The following is a 22,738-nucleotide window of genomic DNA, read 5'->3' as shown; positions in this document are numbered from 1 at the left end:
GGACAGGGGGGGAGTGGTAAAACAGGAAGCAGCCACAGTAAACTGGTGAGGTCAGTGGTTCGTATCGGAGCCAGACTGTAGCCAACAGTGGCATTTATATGTCAGAGAACACACAAACTCTATAGAAATGCAAAGGTATTTGCTACAGTTATGTAGTAGTGCGTATGAAAGCTGAATTTCTCCATCAGAAAAACTCACCCCTTAAGTATTGCTATTGTTTTTGTTCTCCTCATTGTCATGTAAAAGCAGGCTTGAAAAATCTGGGTGCTCAGGGAGAATTTGCCCTATCCCTTTTTTGAATTTTTTGCAACCTTAACTTTCACCCAGTGTTACATTATTTCTTAAAGTGAGTTACCTACTGCTCGGCAGAGACGTCACTTAGTTGGTGTTTTAGCTTCACAAATCATGTTAAATTAGCATTTAGCAATATAAACACTTACACTATAAACACACTTACACAAGGCTGTCATGCAATGAGCGTCGAGACTTGCGCAGTGGACTCTGATTGCTCTGGTCACACCTGTCTCTCTGCTTTAAATAGTTGATATCAGAGTTAAGCTAATTATTTTATGGACATGAGTGCAGACACATACTACGGTTTACAGCTGTTTGATCTGACAGAGCGAGCTGTCCACCTGCTGCTGCCGCTGCTTCCGCTGCTTCTCCAATCACCTGCATCGCCCGTCACAGAACAGCAGCTCTGCTCTAAGGCAAATCAGATGGACAGGGACACGTAGTGAGTGATGCCCTACAAACTGCACTCATCTCCTCTTTCTCTAGCATGCTACATAAGGTGGTTGTGTAACACCCATTATATTCAATAATAGTGTTGTGCAACAGTCTGACAGGCCCTGAGGGTAGGTTAATGTCTTATTCTGGTTGTTTGGGGAATATCTTCATATACATAATGCAGGGTCAAGTGAGGTTTGGGCATCAAATACATATGTTACATTTGCAATGATTAAATTAAGATGGTTTAGTCGAAACTTTAAGTAGTACAAACTACTTGGGGAAAAGTTAATGAGAATAAACGCAACATTTTTAGACTTCTGTCAGATTTATTGCGTGCTGACCACCCAGAGATCTCTTCAGAACTGAAGCTTCTGAAACGTTTGTTGCCATGTTGGCCTCCTGCCATATTGAAGAGGAAGCTGTTAAAGTTTTTGAATTGTAGAGGAAGCTCTTCCTCATGGGACAGAATGTATTTCTGTCCCTCTTTTTCTTTACACAAGGTCCTGGAGATTATTTTTACAGACTAGGGGATGTTGTACTTATACAGCGGCCAACACCCAAGAACAGGAAGCCACAGTTTCTATGAAAGTCCACGAGATGGAAGCAGATAGCGCCAAGGGAAAACAATATTTTGGCTTGAGCTCATTCTGGTGGCCAATTAGACCCCAATGCCTGTATGATTTACCACTTCCTCTACCTGCTTTTATGTGTTTGGGGCTGCTGTGTGGAACACAATGACCCCTGATTAAAGATTGAGCACAGGCACTGAGACAGTTGTGGCGCCATTCTTATCAGATGCCTACTTCTCAGAACTCAGCAAGACCACCTGAAATCAATGGTTGTATAGTCTGCTACACTGAACACTAAGAAACAGTGAGCTTATGTTGAGTTTATTTTAAATATTGTCAGTCTTTCACAGTTTAAGTCATTGTGATACCAATAATTCTGGTGCTACTTGCTAGGTCTCACATAGGCACCTAATCAACTTTATCAATATTTCAATATTTGATCTCTTTGCTGTGGTTGATGCATTAATGTGTTAAAAATTAGTTATTGGTTGCTACCATTCATTTTTAAAAGGCAGTCAACCGTCAAATTATGATTTACATTACATTAATAATCAACTTGGAAAATGTACTGTGTATTTAAGAATTTGAAGTCAGTACGTTTTACGGGACCTTTTGTCTTTACTTATGGAGACACATTGTACTGTATATGTGAAGAGACGGATGGATTGTTTGTCTTTACTCCACCCTCTCCTGCCGACATGGGCTGGAAGTAAAGCCCAGCTCATGAATGGCTGGGTGAAGTGAGGGGTATGAGGTCACTCTGTTAATTGCATAATGAAACATGTCTGGGTTAAGATAACGCCTCAAAGGAACCATTATGTAACCTAAAATCGGAACCAACTTAAATTTGATAAAGATGTGCAGTGCAGCCTTTCATTGTTATTTTCTTCATTGTTTAGGCTGCGTGTTAATGCACACTGGGTGGAAATTTAACAGTTACTTCAAGTGCTGGACTTTTCTGCTTTAAGGATGTTTTTTTTTGGGGTGGGGGGCGTGTTCATGCTGGGTGAACAGTGTAGGACTCAGTGGCTCCTGATGTGAATAATCCATCAAGTTACAGTGGAGTAGAACAATGGTCTTATATGAACAGGATGAGAACTAAGGAGGTTTTTTATGGGCAAACACTGGAGTGCTCTTGACTGGCCAAATCATCAAAATGAGCATGCAATTCACTTGCTGATGACCAGACTGAAGGCAGAAAGCCACTGAAACCAGCAAGAAGTGAGGATGGCTTTTGTACAGCTCTGGCAGAGCGTCGTCAGGGAGGATACTAAGTGTCTGCTGATTGTCTAGGGGGTTACAGATTTCAGGCAGCCATTGATTGCGGAAGGATTTGCAAACAAATATGAAAAAAATGATGTCTTATTTTCAGTTTATATTAACATGACCAATTAGTTTCTGTCCCTTTTTAAATTCAGAGGGTTGTTTTCTAAAGCAATCATACATTTCCCCTCATGACTTCATAACACCCTCAAATCAGCCTTTTAACCTCATAGTCATTGTTTCATGTCAAGTCCATTGTGCAGGGACACATTAAAATGCTTACTTAGTAAATGTAAGTTGTGTCTACCATCTTTGGATGAAAATTTTCCTTTCAGCTTCTTCCTAGTTACTGGAACTAATACTAATGCTAAAAAAAGATGCTGTTTGGTTGAATTATTCAAGCAGTGCGATGTACCATACCAGCAAATTCTCCCATTTTTCCCATGTTTCTACTATATTCGAAGGACTTTTACAGACGTGCTCCAATTTTGTTACTTCAGGGAAACCCCTGTAATTTCCCCAGCCCATAAAGGAATCAAATAAAATCAACACTAACATCTCTGTTTGCTTTGCAGACGAAGTCTCCAGATTAGATTGTTTAACTTGAGTCACACACCACACTATCTGTTCTCTGCAAACTAGTAACTTAAAAAGCTGCTCACACCAAGGTAAAAAAAGACATCCTAGTGTTGGGTGGTCATTGTGCGCTCGCCAGTTAGTGTCGGTTTGTCTAACGTAACAGAAAGATAGTCGTTCCCTACAGGAGAGCAGAATACAAAGTACTTATCCTGCTGGGTTGTATCCGGGCTTTACTTGTGTCATCATTTGTTCTTTTGTAGTTATGGAGACATCTATGACTTTTTTTGTAATGTGTAATAAGGTTCAACATGTGGCTAGAATTGGTGACTTTAAAGACCCCTGGAGTGACTTCTTTAAAAAAACAAAACAAAAACATTTCTCTCTATTCATGAAACTTTAGTCCTGATGTTGTACAGTTTTGTATAGTTTTTTGAAATTAGAGGTGGATTAGGTGCATGTTGATGAGAATAACAGTTGTGTGTAATGTGTGTATATATATATGTATAATATGTCAATAGTTGCGTGATGATATCATAAATATGGAAATTTGTACATAATGTGTTCTAGTGCACATTTGGCAACACTAAGGGTGAAATCATATATCATAGTAGAGCTGAACGATATGCAAAAGAAATCATATTGTGATTATTTTTGGCAAAAATTGCGATATGCGTCATTTCAGTTGAAATGGTCACTTTTGCATGTTATTTTCACAGAAAAATAAAAATGAAAATGACAGTTGTGATTTTTGCTAAGGCTTGTACCAAACAAGCATGATTTGTAGGCGGGTGGCGTCTTGGTAGCACCACAGTGACACATTTAACCCGTACCAAAAAAAATTGCAGCTTTGGTGATTTGGATATTGCCATATTGTGATTTTGATAATAATTAGAGTAATTGTTCAGCCCTACATTCTAGGTTGTGATTATTAACTTTTCTGGAGAGGAGATATTTAACCTCCACTTACAATCCTGGTCATAATTATTGGCACCCTTGAATTTCAAGTATGTAATGTAGAACATCTTCAGAAATAAATGCAAATGAACCAATTTGTACAACCAGAAAATTTTAAGAAATGTCGAAGCAAAACCTGCATAACAGTCAAATAATATAAACACAAAAATGTACCCTGGACACAATTATTGGCCCACTTTTGATGAATTTAAATTGGTTCCTCAAACAAAGTAAAAAACTAAGACTCACCTGTGCTTAATTTTGTGTTGTCTTGACCTGAATTAACCAATGAATGATGGTTTTACTGCTTTAAATTTTTTTTTTTTTTTTTTTTTTTTTTTTGCAATGGCGTAGAAAGCTGCCTGAGAGCATCAGAAATGTTATTATCAGAAAACTTCACAATTCTAAAGGCTACAAGGCAATCACAGAAGATCTTGAAATCCCTGTTCCAACAGTTCATAATGTTATCAAGAGTTTTCACAGCCATAAAACTGTTAAGTTGCTTCCAGGACCTGGCGCTACAAAGAACTCAATGAGGGAAGTCTGTGTAGGCTGGTGCAGATTGTGAAAAAAAACCTCACAAGACATCTAAAGAGCTTCAGGCTGACATGGAGCAATCTGGAGTAGTGATTTCAGCCGGCACCATACACTGCATACAAAACCAAGTTGGGGCCAATGGGTGAAGGCCAAGGAGGACACCGCTATTGAAAGAGAAGGCACAAAAAGGCAAGAGAAACATTTGCAAAAACTTTCATAGATAAACCCTGAGACTTTCTGGGATCATTTTTTATGGACAGAGGAAAAACCAAAGTAGAGCTCTTTGGGAATGCAGTACAGCAGTTTGTTTATAGGCGATGACATGAAGCACATAAGGAAAAGTACACTCTACCTACAGTAAAACATGGTGGAGGTTCTGTCATGCTGTGGGGCTGCTTTGCTGTCTCTGGTGCTGGAGGCATTGAATGTATCTATGAAATGATGAAATCAGAAGATTACCAAGGCGGTTTAGAGTGAAATGTGTTACCCAGGTTCAGAAAACTAGGTTTGAGGTGAAGGTCTTGGATCTTACAGTGGGAAAACAACCCAAAGCTCACACCTAGCAACACAAAAGAGTGGTTGAAAAGGAAAAAATGAACTGTAATCTGGCCAGAAATTAGTCCTGGACTGTATCTCTTTAGATCATTTGGCTTCAGTCCTGCTAATTGGTCATTAGATTGCCATGAGAGAAAATGCCTAAAGAAGAGGAGATTTTTCTTGATATAGGTTTGCTTTATTGCCTCTGAGCGGACCACCTTGTCTGATTCTTTTTGGTTAAGTCGTGGGAGCTTGTACCAATTTCAGAAAAGCAGACTGTTTTGAAGAGAGCAAAGCTTTTGAGAAAAGTCGAGTTAAATCCAAAGCACTCCGTGTCTAATGTAGTGGCAGAAAGCTTGTTTGTGCTTGAAGATTGTTACTGTACAAGAAATTAATTTGGCCTACAACCTCCATGGCAAGCAGACAGCAGCATAGTGCAGCTTTTGGTTGACTATGCTAGAGGCATAGTGGTGACTTGGGCTGCAGCTGTAGGAAATGATAGATAAATGCAGATCTTCCAGACTAATAAAGCTGATTAATATCTAAGTGAAGTACCACTTCGGACAACCCCAAGAAGCTGTCAGAGGCTCGGAAATCTGTCTCATAATTTAAACTGAAAGGACAGAATAAGTTAACAAAACTTGTGTCTTATCATATCAGTCATCACCAAAATCTAAAGTAACTGGCTCCCTGTTATATAAAAACCAATTTGAACTTATGTAACCTGGGTCAGTCAGTGACCCGCAGAATCAGCAAAAGGGAGTGTAACCTCAAAATGACTCCAGTTGAGTTTCATTTTGATGGTTGAGATAGGAGAGGATTATTGATGATCCATTGGCTGTGATGATTCATTGGATCTTGTCTTCTTTTTGTGTCACTTGGGCTTTGGCATAGCACTTGGGGTGAAAGTAGTTATCTTATCTGAACCCCCTGCCAGCTATCTCCCAGAACAGCACGACCTTTAATCACCTGTCACAGCTGCTGTCTGCAGTAACTCCAAGGAAGCTGATAGTGTAGTTCTAGATTGGATAGAATGATGGTAAGTTACAAATATAAGGCAAGTTTTTATTATATTTGTCAGATATGATATTCTTGCCATAGGTCTACAAACAAGGCAGGCATTGTTTGATAGATAAAAGGGTTAAATATGTAAAGAAATCGATAATTCCAGGAAGAAATTAATGTGGCCTATAATATTGATTATGCCCGTTTAAAAAAAAAAAAAATTATATCTAGAATAAATTCTTGAGTTATCAGTAAAGTTGATCATTTTCAGCATTAAGAAAAGTAGAGGAGGTGCACTTAGTAAAATGAAACTTTTTTTGTGGATAAGAACGACTTAGTTCAGTTTGATATCTGGCAGAAATTTGAATAATTTACCAACATGCATGTTGATTCTGCTACTTGATCAGTAACATCTGGAGGCAGATGTATTGGCCCAAATGTTGGTGCAGCTTTGTTTTAGCAGCCTGTTCTCACCCACAGCTTTTTACTTTCCCCTGACTGATCCAAGGATTCACGGGATATAGAAGGACAATTATTCCTTTGGCACAACAACACACCACACATTTAAATGTACACTAGTTCTGCTTAATCACTCGTAGCTTTCTCTTTCTTTAGCGACTTTCTCACTAATTCCACTGTTGTTCACATACTATTCATATCTGAAAGTTACTTTAGCTTAGCAGTAAGTGATGGCTTTTCTCTCTCTCTCTCCTTCTCACTCTCCTGCTCTCTTTTGCTCGGTGTGTCTCGGCTGAAAAAATGAACTTTTTAACAAGATTGTTGTGTTTTTGCAACTTCAACGTATAGAGGACTGTGATTTTTATTACAGTATGTGCTGCCTTAGCGTCTAGCTTGTGCTCATCTGTGAACACAGATGCCTTCAGTGTTGATGTCTGTTGGTGCTACAGAGTGCTGCAGGAAAGAGCCCTAGCTCTGTAATAGTGTGTGTTTGTAGGAATACAAACGAAACAGTTTTGGTCTGCTCTTTTGCTTCTGCCCTTTTGTTCGCCACAGAACTGACATGGTCAAATAAATGCACCTTTTAATTTTGTGAAGTGTAACTGAAGACTCACTCATGCATCACCCTCTGTGTCCCTCGTAGTGACCCCAGGTTACTCTTTTCATTCTTACATACCGCACTGATAAATTGAGTACCTGTTCCTTTCGATCTCCGCTGAGAAATGAATGTTAGACAATGTTGAGAAAAAGCTTTTAAAAGCATGGAACCAGTCTCTGCAATTATTTTCTAGTTTTATAATTCCGAGGTTAAAACCATTCACTGTTCTTCATTGCATATTCCCTCACTTGTCTTTGAAGCCTGCTAACGCCCACTGAGGGCATTATGGTTTTTACCTTCATGGTTCACTAATAATTGAGTCGTCTTACGCAGATCGGCCAGTGAAGGAATCTGACAAGAAACTCCTTTGAAAGTACAGTTCCCTGTGAATGCAGAATCACACATACAGGAGATGGAAGGGTAATTGTTGCAATTGATGATTCCCTTTCATAAATATTCTTCCATTTATGTGAAAGTTTCCACTGTTTGTGTCAGTAAGACCTTTTGTGGGCACGTTGAAACTTTTATTAACAATGTTATACTTGTTGAACTGTACAATAATCACAGTGAAAAAGACCTTGTTCCTGGTTGAACTGTTTAGTCACATATTTCACTCTGACGTAAGATTTTGTAGTTTTGGCAGCATGACCTCATTTAGACTGGAGAACAGTCAGTCACTGAAATTGGCTGCCCCAATTTTGCCAGGATGATTCTCCTCACTTTGACTGTAGTTGAATGCGGGCTGATGCAGTATCAAATACATTCAGGCACATTGACAAACTGAAGCTCATGAGAGACAGTACATTTTTCCACTGTTCCTATTTTTTTCAAGAGGCCATTTCTTGCTGATTACACGGCAAGAAAGTTGTGCATGACAAACCGAATTTTGCTTTGCAGATACATGCAGAAAAGATGTGTTCCATTTAGCCCCACTCAAGTTATTTGGGAAACCATGAAATTGTGAAACTGTGGTCAAGCGACAGTGACAGTGTAGACCATAAACATCCCTGTGTGTTGTTTGTTATACCTGATGCAGCAGTAAGAGTGAAGTTTTTATTGTTAAACACTCACAATTCAAGGTTCAAGGTTCAAGGTAATCCTTATTATCCGCCGAGGGGCCATTCGTTGCTCAGCTAGCAGTAAATAAATATAATAATCACAATCAACACAATCGGTGTCAGTTAGTTTTATTGAATCAGTTCTCCTCTTCCTCGGTATATTCAGCCGTGCACTGAGCTCTTTCCCTTTTCCTTCATCACAGCTCAGCCGTGAGGTCACATAGCTGCCATGAAGTATGTAAAGTGTACAACGCAGAGACAGTGAAGTGAAGTGATGCTGGAGGACGAGAAAAAATCTGTCGGTTTGTTTTGTGAAAAGAAACTATGGTGCTACAGTTTACTATAGATAGTACTGTAATATGCCTGTGTTATGACAGACTAGCTCCTTGGACTTGCCATGCCTAAGACTTTTACTGCACTAAACACTCTTAACATGTTGGGTTACCGTCTGCTGTAATTGCAATGTATGTACAGTATTCTCAACAGGGGAGCTGGTTGGTGTCAATTTGTCAAACTTGAAATTAAATAAACGTGTTAACAAATGTATTTAAAAAAATAAATAAATAAATAAATCATCAGCACCATACCTTCCATTCGTGCCAAACAACCCACTTTAACAAACACTGCTGATAAAGTGGGTTTTCATCTTGACAAAAGTGATAACATTGTCGTATCAAATAATTGCAGAAATGTTGCCATGTTTTGTTGTCAGTGCTACTCATACATATGGACTGATCAGCGCAGATTTTTGCAAGTGCTCGTGTGCCAATTCTGGGAGGTCTGCCAGGCAGCATACGGCATGGATGCTTTCTCTCAGAGGGACAAAACGGAAATGACAAGGCAATCGCCATTCTGTCAGCGTTACCATGGTAGCACAGGCACAGCTGTTTATCCTAAGGTTAATGGGATGACACCTGGAACTGAAAGTACCATATTGAGAGAAACATGTGCCTGTTTTACTTAAAACAAGTAGATAACAGAGAGTGGTGTCATATCACACAGAAGAGAGCCCAGAGCAGGTCGGATTAACAAACCGAATGGACATTATAAACATCACTCATTCTACTTCTGGCCCAATGCAGGAAGGAATGATTGAATTTCTCAAAAACCTAATGCAGATGTGACGTTTTGTCATCGGACTCAAACGACTGCTGCCATTGATCAAAACATGTGAAAGGGTTTGAGAACAGTGAAAATGTCAGGTAGTTTCTTTTCCATTGAACACATTGTTTGGCAAATCATAAAGTGGAAGTAGTATGCGTAAAAATGCAGAAACTGATAAAAACTGTTTTCAGAACTATGAATTTTTTGAAGGCCCAGGGATAAATGTAGGCTTATGGTTATTTTAGAATCAGACCTGCTTAAATCCATCTCATTTTGTATGTTGCTGTTGCCACATTTCTGAAACGCTGTGAGTTGACCTGCTGCCTATAGTATTAATATTAATGTGAAAACATCCTGTATACACACATGCAAACGCAACATTGTGCAAATCCTTCAAGAACATCAGACGACACAAACGAGCCCCTTTTCACTCATCTCTTGCAATTAGAAGCTGTCGCCGCTACTGTAAACAGCTGACAAGATGAATCAGTCTATAATGTTTATTTGGCATTTTTTTTTCCATCAGAGTCCCTTCATTTTTCCATCTGGTACCCATCACGATCCAACTTGAATATATTCCACGCAGGGTTTTGTACGGGGGTTACAGAAAATAACACAAACAAGTAACACCAACAGTATATAATGCGATCCACCAAAAAACAGCACGAGCTAATGCCTCAGAAATAAAGTAATCACACCTCGCTTTCACAGTTTCCACAAATATAGAACATTACAAGCTCTACAAAGGTAGAATTTGTTGCAGTGCTGTTCTGTTGTGTTTCCTTACACCTTTCAATTGTTAGTGATATCGTATCTAACCTCCGTGTGTGTCTTTGTTGAAAGTACAGATGATGTAAACAGGAAAAAATCAGCTAATCTTATTACCTTTAGGTTAAAACAAATGTGCTTCGTCTTCAGTATTATGACTATGTTTCTGCTTTGTTACGTATCATTGATAATATGCTTTTGAATTTTATGCTGACAGTCTCCTCTTTAGTCATACAACACCAAAAAATCACATCTGCAAGCTGCTCTGTACAATTACAGTTTGCTACCGCTGGGCATTTTGTGTGGAACAGCTGGGCATCAAGTACCATGGTTAAAGTTATAGTTATTGAGGAACTGGAGACAGTTTCTCCTTTTATTTTTCCAACCTACAACTGGTCGCATGGTTCAAACAAGCACATTTGTAATCATAACGACAGACAGCTACTGTACGAGCATGATTATCACACCGAATTGCCATTTTGATTCACTTCATTCACTCCTTTTGAATTACCGCACATCACAGATGCGAGAGGTGATTCAGAGATCTTGAACCAGGCTAAGTAACTGCTATGGAGGAGATGAATTTCCCCTGCAACAATGGTTACTGATAAATTCTGATAAATGTGATATTCCTGGAAGGCGAGGTGTAACACCAGTGTACCTCATTCAACTGTGTCCATCATAAGTATATAAAACTATCAGTATCCTGCATGAATGACCTGATTGCTCCAATGAACGAGTTTCGCTCGGAGAAGTGTGTCATGCAGGCGATTGTGTGTGAGCTGTTCTCTCGGAGACGCATGCTGAATGTAGCTGCAAATGTGGCAGGTAATGCTTTAGAAAACACATACTTATTTTAAATTTGTTCACCTCAGCCTTACAGAGTGGCAGGGCTGCAGTGGAAAAGGCGTAACCACTAGGATTATAGTCATTCTGATGGACGGCAATGAGACAGATTAATCGACTGCTGTGCAACCCTCACTTATCTGATTTTAGCGCTGCTCCTCCCTTTCTGTTCTTGAAAGGCAGAATTATCTCTCTAGCAGTAAATGAGATGTAATGTGTGTTTGAATGGAAAATTAGCAAAAGATTACACTTTTCTTGTTACACTTTGAATAAAAGTGACCTGTGAAACACTTGAGTGGCCTCAGCACACTAAACTCATCACGTCATGTGTTTCTGAGGTCAGAAAATGACATTTTTGTTTGTTTGATGATTTTTATGTCATAGCTCTGTTTTTTGCAGGGCCAAGCGATGATAAATGTAGGGGTGTTTCTTTTAAAACATCCTTTCATGTTCTGAGTGAACATCTAATCTGTCTCCACACAGCTGACCCCTGGAATTTGGTGTTGTTCTGAGATATGTCAGTCAAGTTTTGTGACACCCTATATATCTCAGTAGCATCGGAGGAGGTTTTTGTAGTTTGCCACAATTCACTCAAGAGGAGAAAGAAGAAAAGCAAGAAAATAGGGGTTGAAATTGCCCACTGGAGATCCAGGATATTTCTCAGTGTTTTATATTGTTGTTAGCCCACATAGCGCACTTTGTTGGTTAGGGACATGGCAAATGTTTCAAGCAACTGCAGGCACTGTTTTTCAGAAAGCTCTGCCAAAGAGAATATATATTTTCTGCAAACCCAAATGGGATGGAAGTTAGTCAAAACCAATTGTACAACTGCCTCGAGTGTGTACTACTTTATCAACAATATTTCCCAGAACTGTATGAATGTACAGCTTACCCTACAGAGTTTTAGTATGTGCTTCAATATTTGTCATAGAAAAACATTCAGAGACATTTACTGGAATTTACTGGAACTGTGTGGGCATTCCACATTGCACGTCGCAATGCTGATTAATACATTTTATATCCGAACGATACTGGATTTATTTTAGACCAATACTGATATCAAAATTTGGGATTACAAAGATTCTGATAATGATGTATTGACCAATTAAATATTTTTTAGTTTTTTTTTTTACCTTAACACATGACATAAAATAATCAGGATACAGATCCAGGTTTTGTTTTACACTTGAATGAACACATGAATCAACTTTTCAGTGCAGTGGACAAACGATGTGATGTTGACACAATTGTTTCTAAAGTCCCTCAGACCTACTTTCTGTTTCTATTTCAATTACTATTGGCCAACATGTACACCAATACAGATATCTAGCTGCGATAAGCTACTATTGGCCGATTATACACACTGATGTGCATTGGTTTAGCCTCTATGGCCTTAGACTTAAGATAGAGATTTATTTCATTGTAAGTCCTTTATCCAATAAAATAGTGCCAGAATTAATGAACAGATATCCATGCTCAGTAAGTTATGACATAGAAAGTGAGAAACAAAAGCAAAATGGGTCAATTTTCTTGTGACTTTAAGATGAATGGCAAATAGTTGTGAGTTGGTATCGAATGTTCCATATTCAACAGAACCAAGCAACATTGGAATCACACTACCGTCCCCTTTCTGACCCCCTTGTTTGGGATTTAGTCAAAGCTAATACCTCCCTCTCTTTTGCTTGTTAGATCTACGACTTTCTTCTTAAGCTCTCCCATATTGATTGGGTTGTTGATTCTCAGTGAGGTAGCAGGGCGTTTACATGACATGACAGGGTGTGATTGGCTCCTGTGTTGGTATCAAAAATATTGTTTCTATCGCAATCACAAATCGAATGGAAAGGAAGAGAATAGATTTTTTTTTTTTCCACATAGAGGCTTAACAAATATTTTTGTACAAAAAGCAGTTTTATTTGAATATGGAAAACATTTCCTCCATTTTATATAAATCCTTTGTGCAAGCAGCTTTCTCCTGCCTTATAGTATTAGTATTGCATTCATAATTGGCTCTTTTCCAGGGTATGGAATATTGGTAGAGACATATTGGTGAGTCTAAAGTCATGACTGACAAATTTAATCCTCCTTTCTAATGCTGTCATTAGTTAGAAACGCAGCTCAAATCCATTCCAACATTTGCCTGCAATCCAGACCTTTATAAATCCATAATCTTGCAGGTGGTATTTAGAAGACAATTGATGTTAATTTAAGTCACCGGACAAAACTGAGACATTTCATAGTGCACTCTTTTCCGAACTTAGTGGCATATTCAATGGAGAGATGGATGAAACGATTCCTGTTTGTGTCTGCACGCCCCGCAGTGCATGTTTATGGTTGCTCACTGGTTGACGCCGTAAAACACTGGATATTTCAAAGTAATCCTAAATCACGTTGTCTTTTTGAGGGAGTCACACACAGTGTCTGGCTGCAAGGTGTTTATACATAGCAAGACATAAAGCCACCCTTGATCCAGGGTGTTTTCGTAAAGAGGAGTTCTCATATCATTTTATGAGCCAGCAGCGAAGTTGCCCTATATCTGTAGGGAATGGGATCATGAATATTGTGTTAACCCAGAAAAGTTAAAATCCATGCATGCTTCCTTGTTCCCCTGATCCCTCAGCTTTTGTTGTTGCACTGGCCCATTGTACCCGCGAAGAGATCAAGGGGACCCCTGTCGGTTGTGGATTATTCCTTTGTAGAAGTGCCACTGTAGGGGATAGAGGATTAAAAGAGCAGACAGTGGATGGGGATTCTACAGGAAGTTAGTTTGCAGCACACACTCCACATGGATTGTTTAAAGTGGAGTATTTTCTATTGAATAGCCTATTTGGTGTAATGTTTTTTTTTTTTTTTTTGTTTATTAAACACATCACAGGCATTAATTCGGTACTCATTCTCAGCACAGTTTCAGTAGGTGTAGGACTGTAGGAATATGCCTCATTTGGATATTTATATCATATAGAGACAATTAACACTGGAAGTGCCTGTAGCTAGATGATGAATTTTCATTGTTTACATGTTTTCCCAGCTGTGGGGGGAGATGGGTTGGGGGTGAGGGCAATGCAGCTGAATGAATATGAAAGAATCATTGTCCTCATTTTTCTCCATTTTCATTAAGAGCATATCGAAACCTTTCTTCTGCTCGTAGCAGTAATATTGTCAGTGTTTTTAATTTTGTGTGCGTTAGAGTATCCTTAGACTAAGGTGATTTCTGGGGGCTGGTCTACATTTTTCAATGGTTCTTGTGTCTTCTGTTCCTGCAGGAAGCCATGGACCTCGAGGGTGGGCAGCCTCATATCCAGAATGTGCTGCGAAGAACCAATCACCTGTGGACATCGCAGATGAACAAGCTCTGGTTTCAGAGGAGTACCAAGAGCTTGTGCTCGACAAGTTCAACACGGAGTCATCCAACCACACCACCATGAAAAACACAGGAAAGACAGGTGTGCATCCCACAAATTGTTTTGTTCAGTCAACTTTCTTTGTATAGCAGCTGTCGTACAGGTTAGTGCAGTTCAAAGTGCTTTAGAGATGACTAATAAGCTGATAATACAATGAGATGGTACAAATATAATGATGAGATTTATTGTGTCTGTAGACTCCATTAAATTCAGAATAATATAACAACAAAATCCAAAATGCTAATTTATTGGTAGGATAATGATTTCAATAGTTGTTAGTTTCAAATGATACCAGGATGTGTAGGGTGCAATATGACAATATAATGACAACATACTGTGAGACTATATAGAAATTGACAGTTTCCATACAGTTTAACTTGAGGTTGCTATCCTTATCCTAATATATTGTACCCCTGGTTGTATGAGAGTATTACAGGCAGTGCTGCAACATCCTTACAGGACTTCTGTATAACTGAGATGAAGTACTTTCATTTTCCAAGTATTTAATTCACAGAATTAGTTAAAACCATGTGATAGTTTTATCTGTAAACAGACTGAATTTACAGAAAGTTTTCCATTCCATAACCCCTTCAATTTTGTTACATTTCATTATGTTGCAGCCTCATGCCAAAAAAAAAAAACATTCCTCTCATCAATTTACAGTCACAGCCCCATAATGACAAAGCAAAAAACAGAATTTTAGAAATTTCTAAAATTGATGAGGGGAAAAAATTATATTTTAAGGCTGCAACATAACAAAATGTGACGAAATGGATGGGTCTGAGCACTTTCAGAATGCACAGTGTAGCGGCATTGAAATATAAAAATACATATACAATTGTATACATTTTATCATTATCAACCACTCGTAGTTTAAATCAAACTAAGTGCTACTACGATAGTACATCACGCTTAGAAATTATAAACATCCCCAACTCATAGATTTTAAGTATTTCTAATGGCAAGTTTCAAAACCAAGCTCTAACATTTCTGTGAAACGCATAACAACCATGCGTGATAGTAACATCCTGCCGACATTGTTGTAAATCTGCCTGTGTTTTAGTAATTCCTCTATTATTTGCCTTCATTGTGCTGTGCCCCTATCTCTCACCATCCTTTTTGTACACAGCCTGCATGCCTTGTTTACAGAAACATTTTGAGGATTACTTGATTAACTGCTACTTCAAACTATTGCCTCAATTTTTTTTCCCAATCAGCAAATCCATGGACCATTGGTGTGAAAACCCTGACCTTAATTGATCTCCTCTGCTTTTGGTACCGTTTCTCTCAGAGAGTTGTGTCATCTTTTGCGTATGATCATAATGAGAGTTGTTAGCCTCCATGACAACCAAGGCCATTGGGACAGCTGAGCAATGCTTTGGGCTGCTTATTTACAGAGATGGAAATAACACGGCTGGCTGTAATTTTGGGCACATAAAGTACAGAGGGAATTTTAGATTGGTGAGCACTGTGAAAATCCAGAAAATGGAACCACATTACCACAAAATATTATTATGCAAAGGCCATTTAGAGGAGGTCAACTTAATATTTAGCAAATTCACCTAACAGTATTGGGAAATTGATTTAATATCTGCTTGTCACCCATTTACTTTTGGGATTATAATGACATGATAGGTAGGCTTTATTGCCTATTGAAACTTATTTGATTGAAAAGTAAAGCAATACTACATTACCAAGATAAATATTCTTTCATAATATAGTGTGTGTTTTTAAATATTCAACAACTTTAAATAACATACATGGAAGGATGGATGGATGGACCAGTCACCAGATGGATGCAGCTTGGTGGCTCCCTGGTGCATTCATTGGTTTGCTGATGCTCTATACTGCACCCCAAAAACCAAAGTTTAGAATATTGTAAAAAAAATAAAAAATAAAAAAAAAACAGTGTATAAACTTTCCTCAGTCTTTATTTTTAATGTTGCATCTGATTCACTTTGCACTTGACTTGTGGGTGATTTTTTTAAAGACAGAGTTAGTTATTGATCCTAAGAGGAATTCATCCTTCATGTTCTTGTTACTCATCATGCAGCTACTTATTTCTGGTCCCTGAGTCCTTTCTTTTCACGGACTGCTACAAATAAGTTTTGTTGTGCTCTCAAATGTTTGGTTTCAAAGGTATGACCTTCAGTGAGAGGGGCGCCAGAATACGATCATTTTAGACGTACATTCAATACACGTATTGCTCATACCAATACCAACAACACTAGCTGTAGAAACAAAAAGAGGTGATGGAAACAGAGGGAAAATCTGCAAAACTTATTTCTGTTTGTTGCTCCAGTGTTCTCAGCTCTTGTGCTGATTGTTAGCTAAGTCGCCTAAAGTACTTTTGAACCAGACGCTGGTACAACCTTCTCTACTTTTTCTGGCAGCACTTTCAGCAGCCGCGTAGGAGAGACGCTGATTTGATTATTTAACTATGAACAGGACAAAACTTTTTATTTCCCTGACCGTGTGGAAAAGTCCCATTTTCACCTAAAGAACAAATGCATTAAAATGCGACTCTTACAGATAAAACATTGCTCATGCAAGGTGTTACAGGAGTTAAGTGTGGGGCAGCCGCTCTGCAGGTGAACTGGACCTATAGGCCTCTATCACTGTGTGGAGGAGTGATTACTATAGCTCTCATGATTGTAGGTAAGGTGTAATGAAGGAAAAAGAAAAGTTTAAAGACTATAGGTAAGAAAGCAAAAAAAATCTACAAGAAAATGATAAAATAGTGAAGCTGACTATGGTGCTGCGTTCACTAGCATTCATCCCTGTGTCCCCCGGTGTCTTTTTTTTATTTTTTTGATGCTTCCACTAGGGGGTGGTGTAGTGGAGATTTTGGAATCCTGCTCAGACGGGCTTTAACTTCATACTATGTAAAAGTCAATGTTTTAATTAAGAACTGAGTGAATAGATCTTAAAAGTTCAGTGCGATTGATTTCACAACGTTCCCTTGTGCCTTGACCCGCTTTGAGATTGAGCTGATTGGCCGCCATTCAAGCCGCATTCCTCAACAAAACATTTCTCAGTAAAATTTCAAACAACTCTCAACCAAATTCATGAGGAATCGGAGGACCCCAGAGACATTTGCATTGATCAAGGATTTACTTTCACACATACTCCTCTTCTTTCACAGGCTGTGATTCAAGGTCTTTTTGGCTAAGCTTCTAATTCCTGCTCTGCTGTTAGAGGGTTCAAACACACCCAGGGCTGCATTTCTAATGAAACTCCCAGGGCCAGCCTGCACCCCCTATCCTTGACTTTCCTTGTGCTACGCGCAGGATTACACCACTTCAACAACAGCAATAGCAGGGATTTATTTCCATCACTGTAAATGTTTTACGTGTCTGCAAATGAGCTGCGCAATTATCATCATGTGATGGGTACTTCTTTCCTACGCACACTGATTTTCACTTTGACCTGGTGCTTTCAATCTTGGAAATCTCCTGCATCTAAGACCTTTTCCTTCATGCTGTGGGCCATCAGCTTAAGCAGCACTGGCACGTTAATACTGCTGGCAGATTCTTCCTTGCCTCGCGACAGGGGCTCAGCTCATCCCTCATCATATGAGGTTCTCCTCTCCTCAGATCTCCTTGTCTCTTCCCTCCTTTTTCTCTGGAGCTCACACTTTTTTCTTCACGGTTCTTCCTGCTATCTATCAAATGGTGATCTGTTTATGTTGCCTTGATTTCATTCATTCTCTCTGCACAGCTTGTTCATCATGTCGTCTGTGTTTACTGACAGTCTGTGTTTGCTTGTACATGCTCATCCTCTTGGTTTGCTTTTGTGATATGATTAAAAATGGGCTGTCCTTCTCCAGAGAGGCTGACTAAATCTCTCTGTAACGAGGGAGGATCAGCCGACAGAGCATCGGGTCTAATCTGGCTAATGATGTCAAATGTAGACATGGTTAAAGGGTTACAGATACATTAACATGTAACCTTGGCCATGACAACAGAAGGAAGATAATCTGCCTCGTCATGATGGTGTTTGAGATGAACTAACACAGCTCAAACTCACCCTTACGTGACACTGCTGAGTAGGCTACATTTACAAATGTTGGCTTCCACAGAAGCAGACAGACTTAACTTTTAAGGTGAATCCAAATTGCTGTTGGCAAATGAAAACCTCATGACAGCAGAAATGTCTTCAGGAGGAGAATTACATGGGCTGCTATGAATTTTGAAAAGTGTATGACCGTTAAAAACCATTTCAGTTTCAGAAGTGTGTGTAGATGATTTGGTGAAACTTGATTCTTTTTTTTTCTTTTTTTTTGGCAGATAGCATGCAAAGCTGTGGTGTTTGATATGGTCAGTGCTCTCTAAGCAAGCACCAAGCAAGTAGTCATTTTTGACTTTTGTCTGTTGAGTTTGATTTTGCAAAAACATGTCTCACATAGTGGAGACGTATTGACGTACTGCTTCACTTCCTGACTCTCCGGTTTCTCGCAGGCAGTTTAGAGAATATTGGAGAAACAAATCTAGATTGAATGTACCTGGGAACCTAACTACAGTGCATTCAGGAAGTATTCAAACTGCTTCTTCAATTAGATAACCTCATAGACATATCAAGCTCAGAGGGAAACTGGCAGATTAAGCAAAATCATTTTGTAAATCTTAATTCTTACAGAGGTTAAAATAAACAGATTTCCACAGTAAGTGTATAATGGTAGAAAACCGTGTATAAGTAAGTGATTTTCAGAAGACATATGTATTTTAAAATCTCTGAAATTGCATAAAATAATGTTATATTTACCTTACAGCCTATGAAGGGCCTCCATAAATAAATGATAGTGACACCACATAAAAATGCCACAACAATTCCAAATGCCTAAAAGTAATCTTTTTCCACTCAAAAATGTTATTTAGAAACTTTCAGCAATGTAGAAAGCGGTAATAATCTTGCAGGAGAGAAAATGTTACAATGGCTGCTTTCACAGACTGAAGCGATGGCATTACAGCCTTTCAAAAAGCTACCAGGTGGAAGAAGATCACAAAGCAGGTGAATGCCATTATGTATTCCTAGTGAAGCATGCAACAAGTTAAAGAGAGAACCGCTTTGTCTGAAGCTGTTCACTATGTAGGTTCCCACAGTCAACTGATGGGACGTGAAGGCCACAGGAGGAGGCCGGCAGGTGCTCTCTCTGAAGGGCACATCAGTGGCCAACACTGACTTTGTATCCAGCCATGAAATGATTCCCTGCATAGAGTGTCTTAAAGATGCAAACCATTTCAGACTGCGGGTCATCAGGTAGCAAAATACCCTTTGGCAACGCTTACTTCCCTCAAAGTCCAGATCGTTTGAGACTTTACAGCTTCTTGGCCCCTCTTAAATCGCCTCTAATGAAAGGATAAAAGCATATTGATCAGTTTTGCTGTGTAATAATTTCAGAATAAAACAAAGAGTCTGTGTTCAAGACAGCTTAATTGCAATCCAAATGTATCAACAAAAATAAAGGAAATGCATGCATACATTAAAATATTAAAACAAGTCAGAGCTACTGTGTCATCGTTGCCAAGTTTGGATTACCACACTGATGTTCCTTAAGATTCTATTCAAGTTTTTAGCCCAGACTGACAAATATCATGGGGAGACATTGACTAACAAATGATCAGTGCAATAATCAGTGTCCGAAGCAGGTAGAAATGGTGCTGTGTCATTCTTTTATAGACAATATTCAGATTATGTTTGATATCTTGAGAGATAAGAAAATGCACAATCTCTGGATCAGGATAAATATGAACGGCACAGAATTTAAATGTGTTATTTTGCGATAATTGAGCTGTCATTACAATAAACAGATGAGAATTTAGATAATGAGAATCAAGTTGTGATCTTGAGATAGTAGGTGTAAAAGAAAAGAGATGAGCCACTGCAGCTCTGAGCTTCTGTAGAATCTAATCTACATTTTTGCTGCACTTGGATGAGTATACTTAATTTTCCTTCTTTGTTTGATTGCATCTTTTTTCTTTTTTTTTTCTCCTTTTTTCCTTTTTCTTTTTTTCTCCAGTTGCTGTTCTCCTGAAGGATGACTACTTTGTGAGAGGTGCTGGACTGCCAGGCCGCTTTAAGGCTGAGAAGATGGAGTTTCACTGGGGCCAGAGTAATGGATCAGCAGGCTCAGAACACAGCATAAGTGGCAGAAGGTTCCCTGTAGAGGTAAAACATCCTGTCGCTACACTACACTTTGACAAATGTGCAATATGGGGCCTCGAGGGTCAGCGCTGAATGTAGGAGAATCAGCAAGTCACTGTAGTGTTTAGATAGATGAGGTTTTATAGAGAACAACAAATTGAAACCTTGTCAAGCCAATAGATATTTAATTATTGGAAATTATATATCATATAATTAAGGCCTCGAACACCAAAATGAAAGTCAAGACTCACTTTTGCTTGTAGATTTGACTGAATATACAGTTGCACTTTAAACATTCAGCAGGTATTTTAGTCTTCACAAGTTCAGTAGTGTCACAGAGTTGGTGCAGAATTGAGGCGGCGCATTGATGCTTCTAAAATCCAGTTTCAACTCCTCCAGGAAGCTCTAGTGGGTTGAGAGGCTGAAGATTTTTCAGACCATCAGAGAAAACTAAATCTACTTTGGTCAATAGCTATTTTTAGGTAAACTGCAGCTTTCAGAGGATGCTGAATGATGATGCTTGGCTACTACAAATTTTCAGAACAGTAGGCCTGTGTTACAAAGTGGGGGTGTGGAGTTCAACAGAGCTGGAATTTACCAGATATGGTCCAGCAAAAAGTGTTCAGATTGAATTATGGGAAGTGTAGTAGCCAATGTACTATATCATTGTGAGTTCCTTTATCAAACTTTATGAAAGTGCAACATAAAATTAGCAGCGTAGCCTTTAAAACCTTAAGACTGGAGGTTTTTTAAGAACAGTAATATATTTAAAAATGGCTGCAAGTCATCAATTAATTAACATTCAAAACATTAAACAAATGACATATATTTTGCAAACTACTCGTCACATTTTTCAGTTATTAATCAAAATACAAAATACAATAAAAACACAATTTATATATTTTGATTTAGTAGCAAGGATATCACATCAATGAAAGTCAAGTGACAAGCTATGAGGAAAAGAAAGTTGAGTAGTAGAGTTTAAATGAAATGAAAAGCAGAAGTTGGTACTTTTCTTGCTCGTGTTTTTTGGCATAAGGTCACAACTGATTTATCAATGCAATTAGTGCCAAAAGACAAAGAAAAGGCATAAAAAAAACAAAGGGGGAACAGACTGTAAGTAATAATGGGAACGCAGGAAAAAAATTAACAGACATCACCAACTCTTGTAGCACTGATATAAAGGGTATTAAGTCTGAAACCTTTTGGTATTATTTATTCTGGCTCGTGGATTAAAGCAGAAATCCCACTCTTTTTTTATGTGGTGCGGAGAATGAGTTATTAGTGCCTTTCAAATTTTATCATTTACAATGCCATTACCATTCATTATCTAAAATGAATTTGCAAATGTGTCATAGTCTTATATTTTGAGGGGTTATATAAAATTTTTTTTTTTTTACCCCCTCTATTGTCATATAATTAGTGGAAATATAACAGTGTATGAAAACAGGAAATGGCTGTCAGTGTGTCTCTCTGTCCTATCTCCAAACACACAGCTAGAGTCCTCCTTGTTTGTTTCTTGGCCATATTCTTTGGAGCCCTCTCTGCAGGCGCGGCTTTTGATGCTGAATGGCTGAGTAATTAGATTTATTTTTTGCCACATCATTTTGTGTTCAGCGTAGTGTTAAAGGGCACCAGATTATATACAGCCATTACAAAGCGGTTGTGCATATGGCTCCTTTGATGGTGTGCTTCTAAATAAGATGATGGAATTCACTTTAATGACCAATTGGAGCAGCTGTTGGGAAAAAAAAAAGCTTAGAAGGAGCAAGAAAAGTGTGCCCTCCAGATTCATAATTTATATGAGATATAGTTTAGCGAGCCTTTGTGTCTAGATGAAGGTTTTTGCATTGACCTCTCTCTCTGTCAAAGAACATGGATTCCACAGCTAATGTGCTTGAAAAAAGATGATGCGCTCTCTCTCTCTCTCTCTCTCTCTCTCTATAAATAAAAGAACATCATGATCCTTAACTGCCAGCGGGTGCATGGCGTTGGCCAAAAAAAAAAAAAAAAAAAAAAATATATATATATATACACACAGGTATATGTATATATATCTGCATATATCTGTCTATTGGAGGTAAATAAACACGAGCAGGATTACAAATTGTTTGATGCTGATCTTTAGTAGACAATACAAATGTATAGACCAAGCCTGCTGGAAAAGGCCTAGCTGTGGTCCCTTCA

At 38.6% G+C, this 22,738-nt stretch overlaps 1 protein-coding gene across 1 annotated transcript in view; it reads left to right on the top strand.

The window, feature by feature from the left end:
• Positions 1–22,738, top strand: part of LOC111660755 (receptor-type tyrosine-protein phosphatase gamma-like) — a 100,148-nt gene that overhangs the window by 38,271 nt on the left and 39,139 nt on the right. Inside the window, exons 3-4 of the mRNA XM_023414142.2 lie at positions 14,270–14,449; positions 20,427–20,575. Coding sequence (XP_023269910.1) covers positions 14,270–14,449; positions 20,427–20,575 — 329 coding nt within the window. The remainder of the gene's footprint in view (positions 1–14,269; positions 14,450–20,426; positions 20,576–22,738) is intronic.

Source organism: Seriola lalandi, unplaced genomic scaffold (genome assembly GCF_002814215.2).
Source record: "Seriola lalandi dorsalis isolate HSWRI2012SDOR001 ecotype SW California unplaced genomic scaffold, Sedor1 jcf7180002054522, whole genome shotgun sequence".
Lineage (NCBI taxonomy): Eukaryota > Metazoa > Chordata > Actinopteri > Carangiformes > Carangidae > Seriola > Seriola lalandi.
The sequence above is the reverse complement of the archived record's forward strand: the minus strand, read 5'-3'. Positions and strand labels throughout refer to the sequence as shown.